The 25,900-nt window shown below is 38.4% G+C and overlaps 1 protein-coding gene across 1 annotated transcript in view; it reads left to right on the top strand.

Moving 5' to 3' along the window:
- LOC149319328 (von Willebrand factor A domain-containing protein 3B-like) overlaps positions 1-25,900 on the top strand; it is a 98,934-nt gene that overhangs the window by 66,338 nt on the left and 6,696 nt on the right. The window contains exons 19-27 of the mRNA XM_089511482.1: positions 783-822; positions 921-1,077; positions 4,516-4,634; positions 9,372-9,422; positions 10,707-10,926; positions 19,470-19,560; positions 20,348-20,472; positions 23,644-23,781; positions 24,382-24,479. Of these exons, the coding sequence (XP_089367608.1) occupies positions 783-822; positions 921-1,077; positions 4,516-4,634; positions 9,372-9,422; positions 10,707-10,926; positions 19,470-19,560; positions 20,348-20,472; positions 23,644-23,781; positions 24,382-24,479 (1,039 nt within the window). The remainder of the gene's footprint in view (positions 1-782; positions 823-920; positions 1,078-4,515; positions 4,635-9,371; positions 9,423-10,706; positions 10,927-19,469; positions 19,561-20,347; positions 20,473-23,643; positions 23,782-24,381; positions 24,480-25,900) is intronic.

Genomic DNA, 25,900 nt, shown 5'->3' on the forward strand with positions numbered 1-25,900 from the left:
CAATTGCTCCATAAATGCAAAGCCTTATTATTATTATTATTATTATTATTATTATTATTATTATTATTATTAAAAATGTTCTTAGTACTCAAACTATTTTAAAAAATCATATAGTTACTATGGTTACATAATGTGAGGAACTACAAGGACTAGAATGTATGTATATATGTATTTATGTATATGCAGAATTCAAAGACATAGCCATGTTTGTCTGGAAAATCAGTATGCAAAGGGATCTTGTAGCAGTTTTAAGAATAATTGAAAGAAAGAAGTTGGTAGCATGAGCATCTGAGGAAGTAGACTCAAGTCTACAAAAGCTCATGCTACTAGCTTCATTCTTTTAGTTAGTCTCAAAGTTGTATACATCTCTGTGTGTTGTCTATGTGCTTGCCAAACCCTTCAACTCTGGTGAAGAGTCATGATTATTTCTCTGTTGCCTCATTTTTTCAGCTGCTTTTAAAATGTTTCAGTTTCTTTCGTCTCCTCCCACTTTCCCCTTTTGTCCTCAGCGTACTTCAGTTGCTGCAAATTGAATTTAAAATGCAAACTAATTTGGCTGCTTTCAATACTGCCTAGGCCTGCTTCTGGTCCTATCTTGTTAAGACCAGACTTTGCAAAGGCTATTTTTTAAAACGACATCTCCCAGAATCTTTCGCTCCTTCCAGGCATTGTAGGAGTTATTTGCCAAAAAGTAACTTTTCCAAGTTCTGGCTCTCCTGACTGCTACAGTGCTGCTGTATGGAAAACTGTATAATAATTTTGTTTTTAAATTTCCCCTACAGAGCAGAAGACACCAAAAATGGACAGGAAGATAGATAAAGAGTAAGTCGATGTATAATGAGAGAGACTTATATTTTTAAAAATTCTTATTGCTGAATTGGTCACTGTGGCTCATTATCTCTCTTCTTCTTTTTCAAAAGCCCTTTAGATATCTCTTCAGCTCAATGGCTAAAGAATCATGGCTTAGTTGCTAGGAGACTCACCATAATGGATGCCTTAGCACCAACAGCTGTTCCGCGCACAACTAAATACATTCCCGTTCTAGACAAACATGTAGTTTCAAAAGTATTTGATGATGTAAGTGTCTTTTTGTGCCCTTTTTTCCCGGGGAAACTCCAAATTAGCAACTGAATGTGTCAACTAATTGCATTCTCAACTATTCCAGTCACAACATGCACTGCGGGCTGTGCAGAATACTCATGCATTTTGATTTTGGGATGTTAGAAATAGTGCAAGAGAAAAAGTTCCTTATAAACTCTTTGTTGGCTAGAATATCTCTCCCCTCCTGCATCCCTCTAGATGTCATTTTCAATTTCTGCTGTTGCTTTGGTGTCATTTTCTTTCTTTTTTTGGAATCGGTAATATGGATGGTCTTAGTCTGCATCTGCAATACAGAACTAATGTGGTTTGACACTGTTTTAACTGCCAAGGCTCAGTGTTATGAAATTCTGGGTTTTGTAGTTTTGTGAGATATTTAGCCTTCTCTAACAGTGCAGCAAACTACCAATCCCATGATTCTATAGCACTGAGCCGTGGCAGTTAAAGCAGTGTCAAATTGCATTATTTCAGCAGTGCAGATGAAGCTTCAGCCAACTGAGAATAAAATCACAACTAACTAACTAACTAAATAAATAAAATATAGTGAATAAGATGATGCCAAAGTTCTATGTAACCAGTCAGATTTGACTGTGCAATCACATCATGAAGGCAATTGAGAGTGTAGGGTGTATGTGTCTTTTTTTTTGTAAGCATTGCTGAAAATTTGTTTTAAAATCTCTCTCTCTCTCTCTCTGTACTCTTGAAACTGCTGAAAATATTTGTGAAAAGTAATTGAATTTATACGAGTAAACTATATATGATAAGCTTGTTACAGTAACCATTCTCTGAAAAATTATATAATAATACAAAGCTGAAGGAGTGATATAATAATTTGTAATTCTGTGCAACTACTTCGCTCCCATTTGTGAGTGAAGGTTGAAGGTGAGGTATGTAAGCAAAACTTAGGAGAGCTTCTTCCAGCTTTTCTGTGCTATTGGCTCACCTAAATACACTGAAGGCACCCACATCCCTTCTGATTTTGGATGCTAAGTGGGATCAGATCTGGTTAGTTCTTGGAAGAGGGACTGCTAAGGAATACTAGTTGTTTTAGGCCATATTTCAGAAAAAAGCATTGGTATACTGTGTCTGAGTATTCCTTGCCTAAGAAATTTGAGATAACTTGAAGGGGTACACACACACACATACAGAGCTGCCATTTTGCACAGATATTTGCATTTCCCCCTTTTGACCAGCAGCCAGCAGTATATATCCACTGTGGGTTCAAAAATGGGCAATGCTTGCTAACAATAATTGAAGTTGCATTGGAAATAATGACACTGGCACGCCATAATCTATATTCAGTAGGCCAGTGTGGTGTAGTGGTTTGAGCACTGGACTATGACTCTGGAGACCAGGATTGAATTCCTGCTTGGCCATAAAACTACTGTGTGACCTTGAGTGAGTCACATGCTCTCAGCCTTAAGAAAAGACAATGGAAAATGCCTTGAAGGCACACAACACACACACACACACACACACCTAAATACTCCAGATCCCATCGGAGCTTGGAAACTAAACTGAGTCATTCCTGGTTAGTATTTGGATGAGAGACCATCAATGAATAACAGGTGCTAGGCTATATTTCAGAGGAAGGAACTGGAAAACTCATACCTGATGATTCCTTGCCTAAGAAAACCCTATGAAAGTAATGAGGATGCTATAAGTTGTTAGGTGACTTGACGGCACACAAACACACACACAAGCCCAAGAGAGAGAGAGAAAAGGAGAAAAGATCTGGCCACTCCCAGATTCTAAACCCTCCTTCCAAAATCATCAAGGCGATCCCTGTTCCCAGTTGTCCTTCCATCAGCATCACCTTTATATTCAGATAGGCCTTCAGCACCTGCCTTACCATTATGATCAAAGGTTTTAGAATGGATGTGGTGGACTCTTAAATATTTTAATAGTTATCTATTATTAGTGTGATTATTTTAACATTTTTGAAATAGGTGTTATAATATTATAACTAATTTAATTCCTGTTTTAGCCTACATAATTTGTGGTGCTTTCACAGTAACTTTTAAAATTACACTGAAATCTCCTTTGTAGCCCAGCCAGGGGAGAAAAGAGGGATATAATCCAGTTCAATCCAATCCAATCCATCCACAAAAGATCAAATGCTTCTGGGCTATTGAATTTTTAAGGTGTGAATGCTTTTAAATAACAATTACAAAGGGCTCAGTGGGTATGAAATGTCACAGGCTGTACAAAAAGCTCAACAATGCAAGATGGTAAATGTTAACCCAGTTATTTGTTTACTGATTGCATTTAGTTATTGGATCTTTTCATACTACACAATTACAGCACCATGATTCCAATTTAACTGCCATGGAAACATGCTCTTGAATCCTGGGATTTGTAGTTTGGTGAGGAACTAGAGCACTCTGGTAGAGAATTCTAAAAATTGCTGCCTAAAACTGAAAGTAAGAGGTCTAAATACCCAGATGTCACCAGATCACCTCTAATCTTGGAAGCTAAGCAGGGTCAGCCCTGGTTAGTACTTCAATGACAGTCCACCAATGAATACTAGGAGCTTTATTTATAAATTTCCCATAATGACATGCTGGCTCAGAAGCCATGTACCCACAGCTAAATTAAGTGGGAATAATAGTACAGTACATATTTTTTTAAAATTTGCACAGCCTTTCAGTAAGCAAAGCACTTCATAATGAGTTAACAGAGAGAGAGAGAGAGAGAGAGAGAAATGTACCCAACATCCATGGTTATTGTATAAATCACAGAAATATCCTGCAAGATAATAAGAAATGATGGTATCTTAAGTTCTTTAGTAGAATTTCTTAAGATCTTCTGCAAATGCCCCACTATCTGAAGTAGAGTGAGTGCACAGCTTGGAAAAATTACTTTTTTAGAGGGCAGTTACCAGAATTCCCCAGCCAGTATGGCTGGTGACCATGCTAACTGCTAGGCTTCAGGGAACTGTCTTCCCCCCAAAATAACTTTTCCAAGTGGTTGTTGACTAGGTGCCAGCAAGGAGCCTTCCTGGTGTTGGCATTTTAATTTTCCTCCTTCTAGAAATGTTCAGCTAGTGTCCCTTTCATTATCACATCATTGCCAGGAAAAAATATTTTATTTTCTCAATCATTTAAATTTGTATGGCTTTATTACTCTGCTACTCATTTGGGTTTTATTGTTTGATTAGTGGTTGATGTGTAATTATTTTCTGCTAAATTGTATTTTTATTGGCTTTTAAAAATTATAAACTATGCTAAGAAGTCTGTTGAAGGACAGTACATAAATAGATAACAGTCAATTTTTTGTGGAGAGGGGGTTGTAGGGAAGGAAAGAGTTATTCTCACATGAAGCTTTGTTTTTCACTCACCCTAGCTAGAGTCTGTAGCCGTATGTGTTTAGAATATAACAGTATTTTGAAAAGTTGATTCTTTTGTTATGCTGCAGGTTCTCCCATTTGCCCATGTGAGCAGTGATAAGAAATTTGTCACACTGATTAATCCTCAGGCAGTGGATCTGGATGCTTACAAGAAGAGGGTGGAAGAAGCAATAAAAATCTATGAAAGGCAAGTCTGGTCAGCAGGAATTCTCCATGAAGCAAACTGGATTCATCTTGAGTGAATCCAGCCACATGGACTGCTGTTTATCCAGTAGTCTTTTTCATCAGAGTGTGGCTGGTGTTAGCTTTGCTAGCATCTGAGTGTAAGGGTAGCTGATACAGACTCAACTGTATACACCTGGCAATGATGGGAAAGGGAGAGTTGGCTCCATCTTGTACACCAAGGGTGGGAATCATGTAGGGCTCCAGATGTTGTTGAATAGCAACTCTCAGCAGAATAAGCAGAATAACCAAAGTTGAGGAGTGCTAGAACATCTGGAGGGCCACAAGTTCCTACTCTGTTGTAGACACTACTAGAGTCATTATCACTGTTGTCTGAAAGGCATCTTGTGTGCCATAGCTTGTTTCGAAGGTCTGGTTGCAAAGCAGGGCAGGGCATGTTTTTAGCTGCTCTGTCTGTTTGTGTGGAGGGACAAATAGGTCGGGCACCTTTCAGAGCTATGTAATCTGCCAGCATTCATGAAAAACATTCAAGAAATTTCTTTAACATACAGATTAATGCAGAAAGGATTCTCTTATGGGAGCAGTGAAGAACAATGGTGTTGATCTCATGCTGACTGATACACTGGGGCTATTCTGCAAACACTGTTTTAAAATTATTGTATCTGGGGGCTGAGAACTATAGATTAAGAGTGGGAAATATCCTCCAGATATTTTTGGATTGCATTTCCCAGCATTTTAGCCTCTGTGGAGGAATGCTGGGACCTGCTGTCCAAGCAAATCTAGAGGGCTACTCCAGGATGTGGGCAGGAATGAGTGATCATTATTATTTTTTAGCATCACTACTAGTACATTATCATGTACTGGGTGGTGGTGGAGGGGGCTATGCCACTGCTTGGACCATATGCAATGGATGGCCATCACAGATACATGAAAGAAAAGACTTGCAGTGACATGGTTAAAAACGCAAACACAATAACAATGACAGCCTGCTCTGTGGCAAATTGGCTTTAATATACTGATTCATCTCTAAAATGAGAGATGCTACAGATCAAGAGTGCATTGAAATGATGCCTTCTATCCTGGATGACCTTGTCTGTAATCCCAGATTGGTTCTGGTCTCTAGGAAGGTGAAAACACTTTACTGGTGCTTGATTGCAATATCTTTTTCCTTATGGATTCCCAGAGTCAGATAATTTCAAGTGAGCCTTCGACCAAACTGAGCCGTGTTTGAAAACCTTCCATTATAGCTAAGTTTGTGGGGTGCATACAATCCACAAGGTCATTTTGTGAGCCCCGGAGCCCCTTACAGCTCCCCTAAACATTTTTGAAAAAACAAGTTGTTTTTAAATTGGAGGGGAGGCAGCAGGACAGATGTGGTAGTTCCCTGATCTCTGAGCGTTGCTCACCTCTGATTTAAGCAAACCCAGCCTAACATGTAGCAGTTAGGAAAGGTGGCTTTGTGATACTGATTCCAGTTAGGCTGGTTGCATGCCATGTAAAAATTCAGATGTTGGTTATCATGTTATCTTGGATGGTCATGATGTATATTGACTTAACCTCAGCATTGTGCTAATTACTATACAGACCACAGAATAGATAAACAGCAGGCCCAAAGAACTTACAATTTACATTAATTTTGAATATCATTTTGTTCATCATATTTTCATTATATATTTTCATTTTTGAAGAGAGCAATGTTTTTAAACATTCCATTGCAAAATCTTAACCCAGCCATAAAACCACATGTGCTTCTTCATTAATCTAAATATAGGTGGTGTCCCATTAACTGAGATTGCTCAGATTTTTTTTGTGGGACAGTTGTGTAGTTTCAGCCCCTGAACCTCCAAAATAGCACTACAATTTTGAAGCAGTTGCTGTTTTGCTCTATAAGATCTTGCTGAGCTGTAATGTCAGGAGGCCAAGTTTCAATATGGAATAGTTTGAAAATGACCAAGCAATAGCTCTAAATTTTTCTCCACCACATCTGTTCAGACTTGTCACATTATGCCACAAACAGTGTATTATATTTCTTGGAATTGAATTTGCAAGGGTAGTAGCAGTTGTATCTGAATTGTGATTGGTTAAAAATTTACTTGACACTCGCTAAATTGCACAATTTGTGTTTCCATGCAAAAATACTCACTCTCTCTGACACACACAATGCATGACATAAACCGCTGTTCTCTAGATTAATAATCTAACTGCTATTAGCATGAAACATAAATGAAGCAAAATGTGATGACAATTTCATGCCACCTAAAAGGAAAATATTTTTGCTGAGCAACAAACAAAACCATGCCCCCACAACATCCCCAAAAGGGAGACCCTAAAGCTGCAAAGTTATAATGATGCAGAGTAATTACAATCATATGAAAATGAGCAGGTGGTTAACAGACGACATGTGTCTATCAGAAATAAATAGCCCAGCACTCTCAGATTTTATGCTTGTGAATAAATTAAGGGCTTTGAGTATGTGTGACACAAATTATGCTTAGTGTTTATGCCTTAGAATGCCTGAATGTCTCTGGCATGCTTTAGTAATTCTAGCCCTACTCTGCCAGAGGGACACATTTGTGGTTCAAAGAAAGATGGATTTAGGCCAGAGCTTCTGCTGAATTCCATTGGGCTAAGTCTTACTGCACCTGCAGGCTTTGGCATCTGACCAGGGCTGATTTAGAGGACAAGACCACCAGGAAGCTTCCATTCTGCAGGTTGTGATTCTCAGTATCCTTTACTGTAGTATCGTGTAGAACGAGAGGAATTTGCTGATTAACCTACAAGGTTTTGTTTGTTGCAACAGCTGCTTAAAATAAAGGAGGATTCTATTAGCAGATGGCTACTTTACGTTTGGCCTAAATACCCTAAAGGCATTAGATCCTGTTTGATCTGGGAAGCTAAGTAGGATCAGGCCTGGTTAGTATTTGGATGAGGGACCACCAATGAATAACAGGTGCTGTAAGCTATATTTTAGAAGAAGAAACTGGCAAAACTACCTCTGAATGTTCCTTGCCTAAGAAAGAATTCATCGGGTCACCATACATTGATAGACAACTTGAAGGTACACACACATACAGTCTACTTTCAGAGTGATGAAATCAATGGAGAAAGTCATAGTTCAGTGGCAAAGCACATACGTCTCATACAGAAGGTCCCAGGTTTAATCCCTGGCATCTCCCAGTTAAATGGTCAGTCAGTAGATAATGGGAAACACTTTGACCAGAAATCCTGGAGAATCATTGCCAGGCAGAAAGGTCACATAAATCAACAAGTGACTTGAAGGTGCATGTGTGTGTGTGCATACGTGTGTGTTTGCATGCACACAAACACACACACTATTTATAGTCCATCTGTATTGACCTCCACCACATCTGAAGGGTACCATTTTGGAGAAGTCTGAGTTAAAGGTAGTTTTTTCTAGCTACTAGAATCTCTAGTTGGAAACCTCTGGAGCCTTTTAAGGCATTCAAGAACTGCAACTGGACCAGTTTGTTGGAGCACAAATGACACCTGTCCTGTGCACCAGAGGCGATACCAAGCATGATCACAAAGATTAAAGCTTGCCTGACCTATTTATTGCACTGTGATTTTTTGAAGACACAAATACATGAAGTGAACCATGAAATAGGGAACAAATTATTTATTTAATTTATCGATTTATCGATTTATTTATTTAATCAATTCAGTTAAGGCATGCTGACTGGGAATGATGGGGATTGTATCCCAAAACATCTAATAAGCACCTGATTGAACAAACCTGGTCTACCAGCAGGGTATTTGAAAGTATGATCCCCAGGCTGGTTTGTTTTTACTTGCAATGGCAATATAAAATAATTTTTCTTTCAAAATAAAAATAAAAAATCCATGATTTTAAGTCCAAAATAATTGGAATCCATTTTTGCATTTTTGGATTCCATGGGCAGGACCATAAATCCTTGGTCACTTCCTAATGAAAAAAGGCTTCCTCTGCCCCCAGGGGAGGGCTAAAAACATGGGGGACTTTCTGCACATCCTTTATGGGTATGTTGGGGGAATTGGGGCAAGTTAATAAATAGGGTACGGTCCTATAAGTTTCTCTGGGAACAATGCAGCTGCTCTCCAACAGTTGTCCACCTTGTTCTAGAGTTTCTGGAACATCTTACATATATGGGCTTTATCTGGTTTGTAGACTGCAATTTTTTGAGCGATTTACAGCCTGATCAAACATGTAGGCTGCTAGTGAAAGATCAGATCGCAAGTAAAGGTAGATTTTGTATAGCTTGTGAGTTATTGATTTCCCACAGGCCATGTGCTGGGGATGGGTGGCTTTGCTGTGGCCCTTTTCCAAGTTCTGCCAGTCAGTGATCTCTGAAGTTTGCGTGGAGATATCTAATGACATAGGAGAGCTTTGGAACAAACTATTACATGTTATCTATAGAACCACATTTATCCTGGCTGATGTTTAATGCACCTCCACTGCTTGGATATATCACTGTGTGATGAATTGGACATTTTCTGTGATGTTCTTACAGGCTGTAATGGAGGGCAGGGTTCATTGCATTCTCCAGTTATTATCTATTAATTATCATGTTGTGACTTGGAAATATGAGTTCCCTTTATTCACAGAGGATAAATCTGACCTTATTAACTGTTAGATGAGGACAGTTTGATGCTTGTGTTTTCTCAGTATACAGTTATGTTTTAGAAGAGTATGTTAGATTTTACCCAATGCTCACTCTTAATATTGTTGTGTTTTCGTTAACAGGCGCCTTGATCAAATTGTTTGGAGAGTGTTACCACAAGAAGAAAAAGAGAAGTAAGATGCTCCCTTCTTGCTTTTCAATTAGGATTTCCCCCTGTCAAAACTATGGAAAGAATGAGAGCCACTAGAGCTTCCCTTCTCTAGAAGCACCTCTTCAGTATTAAGCATTCTATTTTTAGATTTTTGTGTGTCTTTAATGATTTTAGCAATCTGTGTTTGTGGGTAATGTGAGGCTCTTGTTCATAGCGTTTACGCTTCATACATAAGGCTTTCCATCTGTGCAGATTGGAAAGTTGGGGTTTGTGCAGTTTGGTTGTTGGGTGTGTAGTCTCTAGAATGGTCTGAATGATGCTGTGCACAAGCCTGAAGAATCAGTAACAGATAGGTCACCTTCCCCTGACATGAAAGCTTTAGCTATTGTATTTCAGCTGATGACAATGGTTTTCATAAGTACAAGACATCGCAAAACATTGCATGTGCTGATTGATAAAAATGCCACTATTCTTACTGGGTTCCACCCAAAAATTCTAGTGGACCCAAGCAATTATTTTGCTTCTACAGCTGGAGGTGGAATAGTGAAGAGGTTAGGGTTCATCTAGAAAGATACGTATGGATTTTTATTCAATAGGTATTATTTTTGGCTGAAAGGAAATATTTCCCTCCATGGCCACAGTATCAAATTAGGAATTTATGAACTCTACACTTATCTGTCAGACTTGTGTCCTAGACCATGCTAGATGGGAGGTTCTAGGAGTCCAAAATAAAAAAAAAGCTTTTCCCAAGGTCTGGTCCTTAAAATATCTGTTTTCATGAGATAATCTTTCATTCTTGTTGGCTGACAGTAACAGACATGATCAGAAACAGTGTTATTTATCCACTGTGGCTACATTTAGTGACCCCCATGCGTTTGTCTAATCTGGTTTAAAGATGCTATGGTCTTTTTGGAAAGGCGGTATATAAATATTATTATTATTATTATTATTATTATTATTGTGTGATGAAAACTTTGTCATCATATTTTCATCACAGAAGCACAGTGCTTTTAATAGCTGCATATCAGCTAGGGTTTTTCCAACTGAAGAAACCTGCACATGCTAGACCAGATTTTTAAAGATACTGAGCTTCTGCTGAAAAGAAAAGGTAGTGAACCAGTTTCTACAACAACATGCAATACCTCTCTACCACAGAATTATCTTTATGAGACTACTCCTTGCATTTCTACACTTCAGAAATACAGATGACTTTTACTACACTACACTTTAGTGATGATTGATCAAGACAGCTGCAGGGCACACACACATGACTTTAAAGTCAGCATTCATGTATTTTTGTTTTTAGGTTTGAACAGGATGAGCCAGTGTCATACGTGGATCGTAAAGAATCTTTGCTAGAAGCCTTAGCAAATGCAGGTTGGCCCATTGCCTATGAAGATGTGATGTTGTTGGAAGATGAGATCCTGACAGGATTAACATATATACATCAGGCCACTGAACTTCAAGAAGCTTCAAAAGAGGAGCCTCAGAGAATTGGCCCACTTCGGATCTGTCCACCTAAAGAGGTAGATGGTGTTTGTGGCTAACTCCTGCCTTTTAAAAATAAGACATATGCAAAGTGACTCACTACACCAACACATAAGCATTAAAGAAGCAAAGGAAGTGTGACCTATACAATGCACCCTCACCTTACACTGGGATCTGTTCCAAACCCCGCGTAAGGCAAATTCTTCCAATGATTAAGCCCCATTCATTTGAATGGGGTGTGCTGCTGTGGTGCGCAGTGCGTGCCACGGGCGTACACCCCATTCACTATATTAGGACTCACCATCTCCATGAAGTCAAGTCCGCGTATGGTGAGCCTGCGTACAGCGCAGGCACGCTGTATTGTATTTGTAACAATTTTTTACCTAAATCCAATTGTAATAGCATTATTGAAACAAGAGAATTTACAGCAGTGTTGATTTCCATTCAGTCACAGGCTGAGCGGCTCTGTTCTGATTGGGACTGATTTTAGGCTATTCTATAGAACTCTAGCTGCTGTGCTTCTTCCTTTGTTGTTCTTCCCTGCATGGAGTTGTACTTGTTGCAATAAGCAGGGAGGCACTATTCATCAACCCTACATGATATTTTTGCTGCCTTGTTGCTGTTAGATGAATTGTCACAGTATCAAGGGCAGAATGAACATTGCTACTAAAACAAATTCAGCCATGGCTTGTGGCATGGAAAGGTGTCACTGGAAAAGGAGACTTGTTGATGTGAATAGTACCTAAGATAAGAATGCCTTATTACAGCATTCCCTATGAAGGAATAGCCAAAAAATGGGAACAACAAAAACCACAATGTACATAAGCTACTCATTGCACATAGGTCAGTGGTAGAACACAGGATTTGGAAAAAAATTACTTTTCTGAATTGTACCAGAATCCCCTTTCCAGCATCACCACTGACTAGACTGGCCACATATACCTGGAGCCCATTTTTTGTGGCCCCTGAAAAAAGCCTTTTTAAAAATCAGTGCAATTCTCAGGCAAAAATAACCCAGAAATCTCATCCAAAGCCCCTGATTGCATGCAAATATTCAGAAACCTTGGTGTGCTTCAGGATGTGTGGGGAAGTGGCCTGGAGCAGGTTTTGAGAGTGAAAAATTGGGCCTTAAATCCTTTCCCACCATAGTTGCCCACTCTAGATCCCATGGTGGCAGACGAATTCTGGAAACTGTAGTCAAAAAACAAAAACAACAAAAACTTTTCTAACCTCTTATAAAGCACACACTTTATATACAGAAGCCTCCTGGTATCTCCTAATTTGACTGGGAAAGACACCTTTCTGGAGGTCACTGCTAGTCAATGTAGAGCATATAGAATAAGATGGACCAATGATAGGGCATATAAAGCATCTTCATGTTTTATGGGGTGAAGGGATGAGTGGGTTTTTAATTTGTTTAATTAATGAATCAAGACATTTTGGCTTAATGGGTTATTCCTACATGGGCTCATTCTGTCAGGTGCCAGCAAATGTATGTTTCTATAATTTTTGATGAAATAAGAATTCATCGGCTGGCCAATCTGCACCTTCTGACACCTCTAAACTTTTCAAAGATGTAAATTTGAATACATTTGTGGGATCAAATCTCATGCAGCTGAAGATTGCTTTCTCTTTTTTAAACAACTGACTAAGCACGAGCAGCCTCAATCTGAAGCAGAATTGTCCTGTAGTGCAAGTGAAGTAACTATGAAAATTTTGACACAACATCGTTACATCATTCCTTTAACGTCCCAAAGTGTAGTGGCATCGTCATAACAGATAGACAATTCCAAAAGATTTTCAGATGAGGCTGTTAGTGTTCTTAAAACGTTGATATATCAGAATTCAGCAATAAATGATTACAAAACGATTTCAAAACAGTTGAATTGCTGAATTCTGATATATCAACGTTTTAAGAACACTAACAGCCTCATGTGAAAATCTTTTGGAATCGTCTATCTGTTATGACGATTCCACTACACTTTGGGACGATAAAGGAATGATATAGTGATGTCATGTGAAAATCTTCTTTAACCCCTGCTCCGTTTTTATACAGAAATTCATCTTCTTTGATACAAGAGGCTTACAGAATTAGAGGGAGTGACAAACTCCATTGGTAACTTTAACCTCCCCAACCCATTTTAAATAAAAACTAGTTAGGAAGTAGAGGAAGATTTAAATTTATTCTTTCTGTCCCAATCATCCAAATAGGGAACTGCACAGGCTTGTTGTTGTGTACCTTAAAGTCATTTCTGACATATGGCAACCCTAAGGGAAACCTATGACTGGGTTTTCTTGGAAAGATTTGTTCAGAGAAGGTTTGCCTTTGCCTTTCCTCTAAGGCTGAGAGTGTGATTTTTCGGACGTCATCCAGTGGATTTCCATGGCTGAGCTGGGATTTGAAGACTGGTTTCCAGACTCAAAGTCCAGTCTTCAAACCACTACACCTCTCTGGGGTCCCCTCAGAACTATGGGCTTACTTGTGTGTAAAAAAAAATAAGAAGAGGAATCTTTAACATCATGGTTTGAACTTAACTCAGCATGGAATTTAAAATTAGCTGCTGTATTGGTTAAATACCATGCAATTGAAGGAATTGGGCATCTTTTACTTGGAGAGGAAGTGATGGCATTTGCTTTGATTGACTGAAGTAATCTGTAATTGAAATGGACAGTTGATAAATGAAAACATTTGCCTAGAAGGATTATGCTAAACCAACCATTCAGTAGGAGAAACAAAGAAATTATTGAGAAGAGCGTTATTAAAATGCTAATAAAGCTGCTTTTAAGAGAAAAGAGGAGGCCTTAGACACATAAAATAAAGGGAGATGGGTGGGGGGGGAGAAAATGCCAAACTGTGGGGAGGTTTCCAAGTGGGCATTTCTTCAGATTGTAAAAAAAATTTAAAAGCTCTTATCTTTGCTAATGTTTTGAAACAATGATTACATTTAAATGGGGAGGACTTTAAAAATCTACCCTGTCCTGTAGCCATATCCCTGGAAGTTCCACGGTTCAGCAAAATGTATTCCTATGTAAATGTGTATAGTACTTTATTTTTAAACGCATTGCACAGAAATGACCAACGTGCTTAAAAGGCAATATGCTTTAGGGATTCTTTTAGCAAACCTACAGGTTAAAAGGATATAGGACATCGTTCCCAATCTTGTTCCCTTTCCAAGTATGTTGGACTAAAATCAACATCATCCCAAACTAGCACATTCAACTAAAGTTGGTGTGGGAATGATGGAAGGACACATTTGGAGCACACCAGCTTGTTCAAAAGTTGGTATAGGATTTATAAATCAGTAGCATCAGACTGATGGACCTTGGAGACTTTGAACTAAAGGGCCATCACAATTCAAGCACTGATCATGATCTATAAAGCCCTCTACAGCTTGGATACAGACTTTCTGAAAGACAATATCATCCTATATCAGACTGCCGAGGTTTTGAGATCTTTAGGGAAAATCTCTCTCTGAGTCCCATCATCTTCACCACCATGTTTAATGGGAGAGACCTTCTTGGTGGCTATTCCCAGGCTGTGGAAGTCCCTCCACAGGAGCCTAGATTCTTCCCCATCCATTTGCTCTCCTTTCATTTACAGATAAGTACCTTTTTATTTAGATAAGCTTTTGAGCATTAACTGGTTGCTACAGAAAGATCTTTGATGGTTAGGGGGAATGCTGTACTTTCCACCTCATTTCTTAGGTTTTAAATTATTTTAAACTATTTTTAAACCAGTGCTGTTTTTCATATGATGTTTAATTGTTTTTAACATTGTTCTTGGATATTATTGATTGGCTTTTAGCTGAGTGCTGTTTTAATCTACATTTTAAACTGCCTTGAGCACTGCACTTGGAGAGAAACAGGATTATAATTTGTCGAGTACATCCTCTATTAACTCTGAAGTCTTCCTCAATAACATCCTATAGCCTTCTCTTTGTGGGTTTAACCACTTATCACAGGTGGCTGAGTGCCCCACTGCATTTAACATAAGAAGCCACCTTGGTATAAGAATAGATACTGATGTATTCTTGTTTATTGCATAGTTCCACTTCCTCTGACCTTTTTGGGTGTGTGCCATTTCATCCCAGGTCAACTGAATCTGCTCTGCCAATCCTTCCATTTTCTTTACATATTCTTTACCTGTCTTTGCAATGTTTCAAACTGAGGTGGGCATGTTTTGGAGGTCTGGGTCCAATTCTTCATCCCCCCCTGCTGTGGCCTGCTGTACCAGTTCCAGAAAAGCAGATTTAAAAATTGGAGGAGGACAGAAAGTGACAAACTGTCCACTGATGATTTTGTTGTGGGATTGGGGGTGGATGGGGGAAAAACACGATGCAGAAAATGCTCAGTGCCTTGTTTCAGTGTAAAATTGCTGCTCACAAACCTTCCCAGAACAGATAGTGTTCATGTGGAGCCATTTTGGGGTAGAAGTGCATTGATGGGTCTAAGAGGAGCCCTGTGGTCACAGAAACAGCATGGTGGGCCATATTTGGTCCATTTCTGTTTGAGACAGTGAGGATCTTACCCAGAGGCAGTACGCTTCTCTGACAGTTCCTTCTAGTTCTCCAGTTTTTCAACTCAAGTATCTAGAAATGGAATGAGCAAATGTGGACAAATATATTACAGTTTCCGTGATCATTGATGATTAGGTGCTGAGAGTTGCAATCAAGTAACATATGGACAATCCCTAATAAATAATATAACAACAACAACTATAATTTCTTATTCACCTTTCCCCATGGATCGAGGTGGGGTACAACAACAAATCAATATTTAAAACACATTAATTAAAACATGCAACAGTTAAAAAGGACAAATAAGACATACCTATTTTAAACAATCCACATTTAAAATTCATCATCTCCATTCATAATTTAAAAATCATCTGGATAGGCCTGCTGGAAGAGACTGGTCTTCAATGCTGTTTTAAATCTGGACATCGTATTTAGCAGTCAAATCTCTTCTGGCAGGTCTTTCTGCAGTCTAGGGGTGGCTGAAGAAAAAGTCATCTGGCTGGCAGTTACCAACTTAGAGTTGGCTGACTGGAATAAATGTATGGGGTGAATTATACAAGAGGAGGCAATCCTATAGGTAATCTGGACCTAAACCATGTAGGGCTTTAAAAGCATTAATCAACACTTTGCACATTACCCAGAAGCTAATTGGCAGCCAGTCGGGTGAGTTTAATATTGGTGTAATATGATCATTCCTGGATGTCCCGGTGATCAATCTGATTGCTGTATTTTGAACTAACTGAAGTTTCCAAACTTGGTACAGAGGTAGCCCAATATACAGCATATTGCAAAAGTTGAGCCTTGAAGTTACCAGCTTGTGCACTACCATATATATGTTTGATATTTATTGTTTGTCTAGTACTGTATTTCACAGTTGTTTTTTGTTTTTGGTTTGTATGTAAGGGTGGGTGATAACGTTGTGTGTATGTATATATGTAAATAAAATTTTTAAAAAGAAAAGAAAGTAATATTAATACACCTCTCCCAGGATATTTGCTATGAAGTGCATGGGAAAATATATGACCAGACAGAGAACAATTCTATCAAATGTCTGGAGCATCTGTTAAAATATAATGCATAGTTTTTATTTGAACAAATTAAACAAATAAGACATCTGATAATAATCATAATCTTCCTTTGACATCAGTTTGTACTGATGTGTGGTTTGTTCTGTTGCAGAAATATTTAGTATTTACCTTCTCACTCTGTCGAGTCCTCCCTCCTGACATACCAACATATGCTGTGGCCCATGATGTGATTAACACTAGGCAGCCACTTATCCTGAGACAACCTGCTTTAGCAGCCTAATCAGAGCACCATCTTCAGTAATTGCTAATCTGCAACTGTAAAGCTTTAAGAGCGAGTGGCAGAAAGGCAGGGCAGCATTCAAAACAACTCTGAGCTCTGTGAAGAAATAAAATGTTTCTGAAATCATGGCCAGGTGTTTGTCCTTGTAATGTCATGCTTCTAAATGAATATACATGTGGCATCTTTCCTCTGGCATATAGTATGTGTTTGTATTTTTAAGTTTTGAAAGAAGCAAACTGTTATTTTCCTGCAATTAAAACTTATTAAAAGCCTGATTTAAAAATCAACAATTGTTTATTACCACTTACAGAGAAACAGTAATATTTAAAGGATGGCTATGTTAATGGATTATGGATTTAAACCAGATGGTAAAATAGCATCAGTTGTTACAGATGATTAAGAATAGCATTACTGAATCCTCCGTTGACAAAGTAGAATTACTGCTGCTGTTTGTGCAGGTGGCAGATCCCCACATAAAATTGGAAGTTTGAAGTATTCCTTCTGGAAGGCAGAAATGTGTAGGGCCATTGCTGATTTTGGTATGAACTGTATTCAGTGAAAGGAAGAGTTCATATTTTACACCAGTTAAATTGTCTAATATCAGTTCATTTCAGTTATCTAGAAAATTAAGTATTCTCATGATTGCAAAAAACTGGGAGCTAAAACTATAAAGACAAAAGAATACTTAGCATTTATATAGCATATTTTCAAGTGGTCAGTGCACTTTACATATATTATTTCAGTGATGAGGAAGCAGTTCTGACAAGAAGGCTGCATGAGTTGTTGAGCCATTAAAGATACAGAGGAAGAGCTTTAAAAGGGATTCAGAAGATTTTTTGTTTCTCTCCATAGAACATAGACCTATGCATTGTAATTCTCCTGAGATAGCTGTTCTCTATGGTCTGATGCAGTTTGTACCTTCATACCACATCATTATAGAAACCAAACATTATTTCAATTATTTTTATTTCTATAAAATAAACTTGGGATTTTCAGAATATACAAAAATTGCTGTCATCTAGCCAAATTGTCTAGTTTGTTTGATGGCAGACATCCCTTTGACAAAACTGAGAAAAGTTATTTTTTGTGAGCTTTGCTTTCCATAATTTCCCAAGAGACCAAAAAAGTAACTTGCAAACTTTCCTCTTTGGAACCTCCAACAGAGATTCTTCCCAAGCTCTCAGTTCCCTGTAACCTAAGGTATTTGTTATTAGAAATGCTGGGTATATCACGATGCAAACATCTCTATTTCAATAAAAGTTCCATTGTATTCAATGAAGCTTGCTTAAGTGGGCAGAGGATTGTACCTGGACCTGGTGTGTCCTGCATAGAACTGATGCATACTACCACTGAGCTAGAATCCCACAGCTGACATGAGAGGAACTCTTCAGAATAATTCCTTCTGAATGTTGAAAATTGTTACTATCCCACCAAATGTGCCAGGACTGGAGCACCTAAATCAGTTATAGAAGATATACCCGCTCCTGCTGCTACATAAACATGACCCGGATGATGGATTACCTCATGTGGGTATAACAGAATTTTTGTTTTTATTAATGTTGGCATAGGTATATTCCTAAATGAAATCAATTAGGGTAATAGCAGTGTGTGACCAGCAGAAATAATGATTTTAGAATTCTTCTCCGGATATAAGTGACCCCTTCCCTTACTCCCAATGGTATAGTAAGCCTATCATATCCACTGAGGTTTGGTTCTAGGACCCCCAATGGATACCAAAATCAATGGAAGCTCAAGTCCCAATAAATACAATGTAAGTAAAATGGTGTCCCTTACATAAAATGGCAAAGTCAAGGTTTGCTTTTTGGAATTTATATACAGTGGGGTCTTGATATTCACTGGGGTTTGGTTCCAGGACCACCTGGGGATATCAAAATCTGGGGATACGCAAGTCCCATTAAATATAACAGCATAGTAAAATGGTGTCCTTTATATAAAATGGCAAAATCAAGATTCACTTTTTGGAATTTATATTTTAAAAAAATATTTACAAGTCATGGATGCTCAGATCTGTGGATACAAAATCTGTGGATACAGAGAGCCAGTTGTATATTTCTTTAAAAATATTTTTTAAAAATACTTACAAGCTGTGGATAGTTGGATATGTGGATACATAGGACTGGAGCACCTAAACTGAAAGTGTTTGGTTTCATGCATATCGGCCGAGTGTATTTTGTTGCTACTGGCTATTAGTTAATCCCAACTAGAGTAGATCCATTGTATCAATTGCTGAGTGGTTCGTGAACACTGTATCTTCCATCTGTCCCAATTTGGCAGGGACAGTACTGATTAATTATCTGTTCCACTTTTTCAGCTGCTTTTAAAATGTCTCAGTTTCTTTCTTCCATTTCTGCCCTTTGTCCTAGGTTTGCTTCCATTGCTGCGAACAGTTCAGAATGCAAAAGTAGTTTGTACTCAGCTAACTCAGCAGGGGCAGTGGTCATGGAATCTTACCATCTCAGGCAAAAACATACTGCTGTGGCCTGTTCCAGTTTGTCTGTTCTTTTTCATTAGTACATTTTGCCTTCTTGAACATATTCTGATGTTGATAGTCACTGTTGTCCTGATTTTCATCCATGATATGGAGGGTATGTGACATATGAACAAGTTCATTTGATTCATGGCACTGCTCTAGTCAGGAGTAACAAGATTTAGGCCATTATCTATTTATGATGGACATCACATTAATGAGTTGAAAAATCATGTGTATAATTCAGAAATTTATATCAAACCTACAGGCAAAGAAACAACAGAAAGGAAAAATGATTGATGCTCTCAAACACCGAAAAGTCATTGCAAGATCAGAAAGCACAGGATTTTACTATCCAGGTAAGTATTCCCAGCACAGCAAACAAGAGTTAATTTTGTCCATAATTCCAGCTGAAATGGACCAGTGCTTCAGAACAGCCAATCTGAAGATCTGAGTTGTGCCAGTAAAGTGTGCAGAATAAGAGGTATGCCAGCACCGTGTTACCAATATTAAAATTAATTGAGCACTGCAGAGCTTTTATATACAGTATATATTGATGTTGTGCTTCATGTGAGGCTTGGAAACCGTGCAGATTGCAGAAATCTTGCTTTTAAAGATGGAATTACCAGAAGCTTTCCTTTGGATTCCAAATCTTACTCTTGTTAGCACATTGTGAAAAGGCTCCCTGCCCCCCCCCCCCCCCCCGCAAAAACAGTTCAATCTTTCAGACTCTCAGGTTCATATTTACCCCTCTTTTCTAGTGGGAAAACACTCCATTGCTATAGTTAGGTTCTAAAACTCCTTTCTTAAATTGGTATTAGAAGAAATAAAAATATCTGAGAGGAACAAAGATAGTATACATTTCCACCACTCTCTTGTTCCCCAATTGTAGTGTAAAAATGTGCAGTACATTTTAAAATGAACAAATCTTGCCAAGAAATCACTATGATAAGTTTGCGTTAGGGTCACCATAAATCAGAAACAGTGTAAAGGCATGCAACAATAACAAATGCATAAAATATACTATACCTGACCTACCCTAAGATTTATAGGTTAAAGAATATGTAGATTTCTTTCATAAACTAAAATATAGCAGATAATATATGACTTATGGAATTATCCCTTCCTTGCTTGTCTTTGTTTTAGGGACAGTAATAAGAAGTATCACTCCTTTTTATGCACTTGTTGATTTTGCTCATGGGCACACTGAAATTGTACCACTGAAGTTCATTATGCCTGTGGGTGGTGCAATGCCTTGTCCTTACTTACAGGTAGGTAGTTTACTGTTTCTTAAGGCATGTTCCCATTAAGTTTAAGTTGTATCTGCAGGGTGTTTATCTAAAAATTTGTAATGCTAAACCACTCTTTAAAGGTTTATGACCAATGTTAACAATTGTCTTTTGCTGTCTCCTATTCCACTCTGATTCCTGCAACTATGTAACTGTGGCTTTAATACTGCACTGTATTGTTTCAGGAAATGGATTGTAATTCCATAAATGCTCTTGCTAAAACAAATCACAAAAGTGCATGAAGGAGGCCAGTAATAGCTTTGAAATTATCTGGGAAAAAGAAATTTTTATCAGGAAAATTTATGCTAGAAATCTTTCCTTTCCAGTTAGTCTCATAGAGTCTACCAGATTCCTTTATGTCTTTTTATGCCAAAACAGACTAACATGTCTATCTCTTTGAATATTAAAATAATTCAGTTTTAGCAGTACTCCTTTCCTTTTGCCCTTCTTTTTATGCTGAAATAGGATAATGTGGCTGTTTCTTAGAAATTAGTAATGTATAGGGATGGTAAGGATATTTTAAAATATTTTTTTTAAATGGTTGAAAAACATGTTTCTCAAGCATTGAAAAAGCATTAAAAAGTCCTGAAAAGAATCCTGAATGCAGAGCCACAGGTGCAGGTGGAATGTCAGGGATAAATTTTTCCAGAATGTGGCCACATATACTAGAAAACCCACAGAAAACTATGGACATGAAAGCCTTTGACTTCCACCAGAGATTGACCACAAAGTCACACTGGAAGACCTAGAGATTTCTACAGAAGTTTTCTCCCCAGGCATTTTCCAGGTTCCCAGGAACAATTCCATGGTATGCTTCCTCTGGAAGTCATCAATTTCAATAGGGTTTGCTATTATCCATAGTTTCCTATTTCCATGGTAAGTCCAGGAATATATCCCTCACAAAAATGGGAGGTGTATTGTACATCCAATTTTCATGGTTTATATGGGTGCCAGGGGACCATAGCAAGCTCATTTATCTTGCCAATGTTGGCACAAAGGTATTTGGTGCCTTATATAATGTTGAAAGTAAATGTATATAGTTCCTTGAGAGTCCAACTGTAAGGTTTAGCCACAGCTTGGATGGAATACCTTCCATCATCATCCAGAGGGACAGATGGGCAGGGTAACTCCAGGCCTTGCCTGAAAAAGAAGAAGGGCCCTCCCTCTATTCACAATATTATTTTATTATTAAAGTATTTATACCCCATTCTTCAGACAAAAGGCTATCAGAGCGACTTACATTTTTTAAATCGGACAGTTCCCTGTCCTCAGGCTTACAATCTAAGAAAGACATGACACAAAAGGAGAAGGGAATGGCAGCGGAGAAGGGGAAAAGTCCAGCAGATCTTCTCTTCCTCTGATGCCTAGACCACAGCAGATGGACTGGAGGGAGGGCCCTTCTTCTTTTTCAGGCTAGGCCTGGAATTGGCCTGCCCATCCCTCCCACCAGTCCATCTGCTGTGGTCCAGGCATCAGAGGGAGAGAAGATCTGCTGGACTTTTCCCTTTCCCCACTATTCCCTTCTCTTTTTGTGTCATGTCTTTCCTAGATTGTAAGCCTGAGGGCCGGGAACTGTCTAATTTAAAAAATATAAGTCACTCTGATTGCCTTTTGGTGGGGTATAAATATTTTAAATAATAATAAAATAACATTGTCTACAGTCCCAGAATGCCCCACGAGAATGGCCATGGCAGGATTCTGGAAGTAATAGTCTAAAATAGCTTTCACAAGACATATACATCTTGTAAGATTAAATATTTTCTGAGAGTCCTTTTGAAGTAATAAAGAAGAGAGGGGCTGGGATCAATATATACAAGTGGAACCCTGCTATCTGTCCTGAAAGAAGCATTCCTCATTATTTCTGTATATGCAGAGAAAGACCACAGGTCCACAGATCAGGTGTGCAGCACATTGCCAATCTTTGATTGCATTTCACAAATCTGACTCAGAGCTCATCTGCATCATCCAGACTACTCCCAGAGTACTCTGGCTCTGGAGCTGCCCTGTATTCCTCATTACCTCTATACTCCATAGTGACACCAGGCAGCTGTCTACACATTTGCCCCTGCTGTGATGCCCAATGCCACCACCACTGCTGGCACAAGTCGGTTCCTCTGAGGTCACAACAAGGCACTCAGAGTTGACCACATGCCTGGGCACCTCTTTGTGACCTCAGATTCGTTCCATCAGCAAAATCTGGAGCAAAAGGTGAATTATTTTAATCTGGTTTAAGAGAAGGATGGGCTAGAATTGGTGTGGAACTTCCCTCATGTTGTGAAAACAGTTCACCCTTGAATCGGGGATTTGTCCCTGCATTGTAAAAACAGGTCACCGTGTGGGTGGGGAGAAACCCTTTTGTTTGGTCCATGTAGACATGCTCTTGTTTTAACGTGAATAGCATCCATGGAAGAGGGACTTAACAAGTTCTGGACCATGATTCAACTCTCCCAGCTCTCATATGTATGCATTTCACTCCCAATCAAACATTTTTCCACAGTCTTATTGGCCCCAGGAGGGAAGCTACTGTTGATATCAGCTTCCTTCTTATGGCGAATAAGATGATGGCTAATAATAGCTGGGGTGGGGGCATTTCACTGGAACCACAGCATGGAGGGATAGGGATAGTGCCACTGCTCACATGCTGCAGTACCAAATCTGGTCTAACCTTTCCACCCTCTTGCAGCAACTATTGAAAGAAATGAGTACATTAAGTTGCTTCACACATTTTAGATATCTCATTTGGTTCTAAATGTTGGTGACTAAATAGATAGCAGAGGGGCCTTGAAGCCCAACAATATTTGTGTGCTATTTTATTCCAATTTATGCCTTTCATCTACCATCTTCTACCAATCCTTACTTGTATATTTTTCTCAGCTTCTGCCCTATTTCCAGTTTAGCATTGAACTAGAGAGAGGGGAGAGTGGTATTAATATATATGACTTGGACAGCAAAATGTCTCAGTCTATTTCTGCTTCTAAGATAACAGAATAAAGATGAAATGCTAATATGAATTTTGAAATTTGCTGAATGTGTGTGTAAGCTCATACAGTTAAATTACATTGTCATCTCTCATAGTATTAAGATTATAAGACCTTGGGACAGTCCTGTTTAAAATGGATGTGCACAAACCAACTCTTGCCTGTTTTTCTACAGGTTGGAGACTATGTATTTGTCAGAATTAGGAAAACTTTGGGAGAAGAGTATTATGTACCTGGTGTTGTTATAGCAACACCCCAAAAAACTGCGGCAGATGATAAACTCTATACAGTTTTGAAATATAACAAGAGAAAGGTAGGTAGCTAGGCAGGGCATTTAACCAGTGATATGGCCATGTGCTCTGCTTTTGACACCAAAGTTATTTTGGATTGCTCCTACAATCCGTCATATGATGATATTGTCGGGGGAATTCTGGGAGCAGTAGATAAAAAAGTAACTCATTGGAAACTCCAGCTGACAGGAAAAAAAATGACTGTTGACCATTTTCTTATTTCAAAATGTCTCAATATATAATCCATTTATCTTTAATTTTCTTTTCTCTTACACGAAAGCCTTCATGAGGTGAAACCCACAATGGTATTTTAGAACAAAACCTAGTTCTTATATTTAATCCATATTCTCAACAAATATTTTCAGCCCTACTTCATTATTTTGTTCTTCTCACTGACTTCAAACTTCATCCTACAAAAACCATAGCCACCCACTTTTCTCTGAACACAAACCATTTTCCAATAACTTCCGCTATTCTAGTAAATTATACTTTTTATCCACTGTGCCACTTTTTAAAAATCACTTAATAAACTTGCATCTTTCTCTTTCTGTATATATGTTTCTTTTCTTTGAGTAATTAGTTTGGCAGTCACTGAGTTTTAAATAGCAATCTTGCTATTTCAGGAACACTGTGTACGAAATGGGCTTATTAAAATCAGTTATAGAAGATATACCTGCTCCTGCTGCTACATAAACATGACCCGGATGATGGATTACCTCATGTGGGTATAACAGAATTTTTGTTTTTATTAATGTTGGCATAGGTATATTCCTAAATGAAATCAATTAGGGTAATAGCAGTGTGTGACCAGCAGAAATAATGATTTTAGAATTCTTCTCCAGATATAAGTGACCCCTTCCCTTACTCCCAATGGTATAGTAAGCCTATCATATCCACTGAGGTTTGGTTCTAGGACCCCCAATGGATACCAAAATCAATGGAAGCTCAAGTCCCAATAAATACAATGTAAGTAAAATGGTGTCCCTTACATAAAATGGCAAAGTCAAGGTTTGCTTTTTGGAATTTATATACAGTGGGGTCTTGATATTCACTGGGGTTTGGTTCCAGGACCACCTGGGGATATCAAAATCTGGGGATACGCAAGTCCCATTAAATATAACAGCATAGTAAAATGGTGTCCTTTATATAAAATGGCAAAATCAAGATTCACTTTTTGGAATTTATATTTTAAAAAAATATTTACAAGTCATGGATGCTCAGATCTGTGGATACAAAATCTGTGGATACAGAGAGCCAGTTGTATATTTCTTTAAAAATATTTTTTAAAAATACTTACAAGCTGTGGATAGTTGGATATGTGGATACATAGGGCTGACTGTATTCACATTAGGAAGCAAGCATCTGTTGGTATTCGCATTGCAAACAGAAGTCTCAATAGTCTTAGTTGGTATTCAGATTTTTTCCACATATATTAATTTCTATTTACACAATTACCCCTGATTTGCCCCTTAACTGTGAAGACAAGCATGCAGGATTGCAGTGTGACCCAACTATATCACAATGTGGCCCATCCATATTGAAACTGTAAACTTAGTGTGGTCATAGAAATATGAATGAGGTATCAGATCCATTCTCATCAATGCCTGTCAAATTATGCAAGGTGTGTGTGTGTGTGTGTATGCGCTATTTGATACATATTTATGAAAATACAGGCTGAGTATCCCTTATCTGGTAATCTGAATATCAAAATTTAGATACTTTTTGAATGCTGACATGATGCTTTGTGGCTTCAGTTTTGGAATATTGTGGATTTGGATTTTGGAATACAAGTAGCATAGTACCTACTATGTTTGCGAGGTTGGAGAGAGACATGAGAGATGCGGGGCTGAAGAGAGAAGCATCTGAAAAGGTACATGAGGATCTGTGAAGTGGTGGGAGACGTGATTCATGGCAAGCTCTATACTTGGATTTCCGCCATTTCACAGATCCTTACATCTCTCTCCAGCCTCTCTAATACAGTACAAGTATGTACTATGCTACTTGTATTCCCAAACATTTCTGGTCCCAAGCATTTTGGATAAGGGATACTCAATCTGTATATATGGGCCTCCCTGTATGAGCCTATCCAAGTCCTCAGTTCCCTGGGGTAGGGCTTTGTTCCAGTCCCCTTGTCCTCACAGG

Source organism: Sceloporus occidentalis, unplaced genomic scaffold, assembly GCF_023333645.1.
Source record: "Sceloporus occidentalis isolate IW3139 unplaced genomic scaffold, rSceOcc1.0.p SCAF_2, whole genome shotgun sequence".
Taxonomy (NCBI): Eukaryota; Metazoa; Chordata; class Lepidosauria; order Squamata; family Phrynosomatidae; genus Sceloporus; species Sceloporus occidentalis.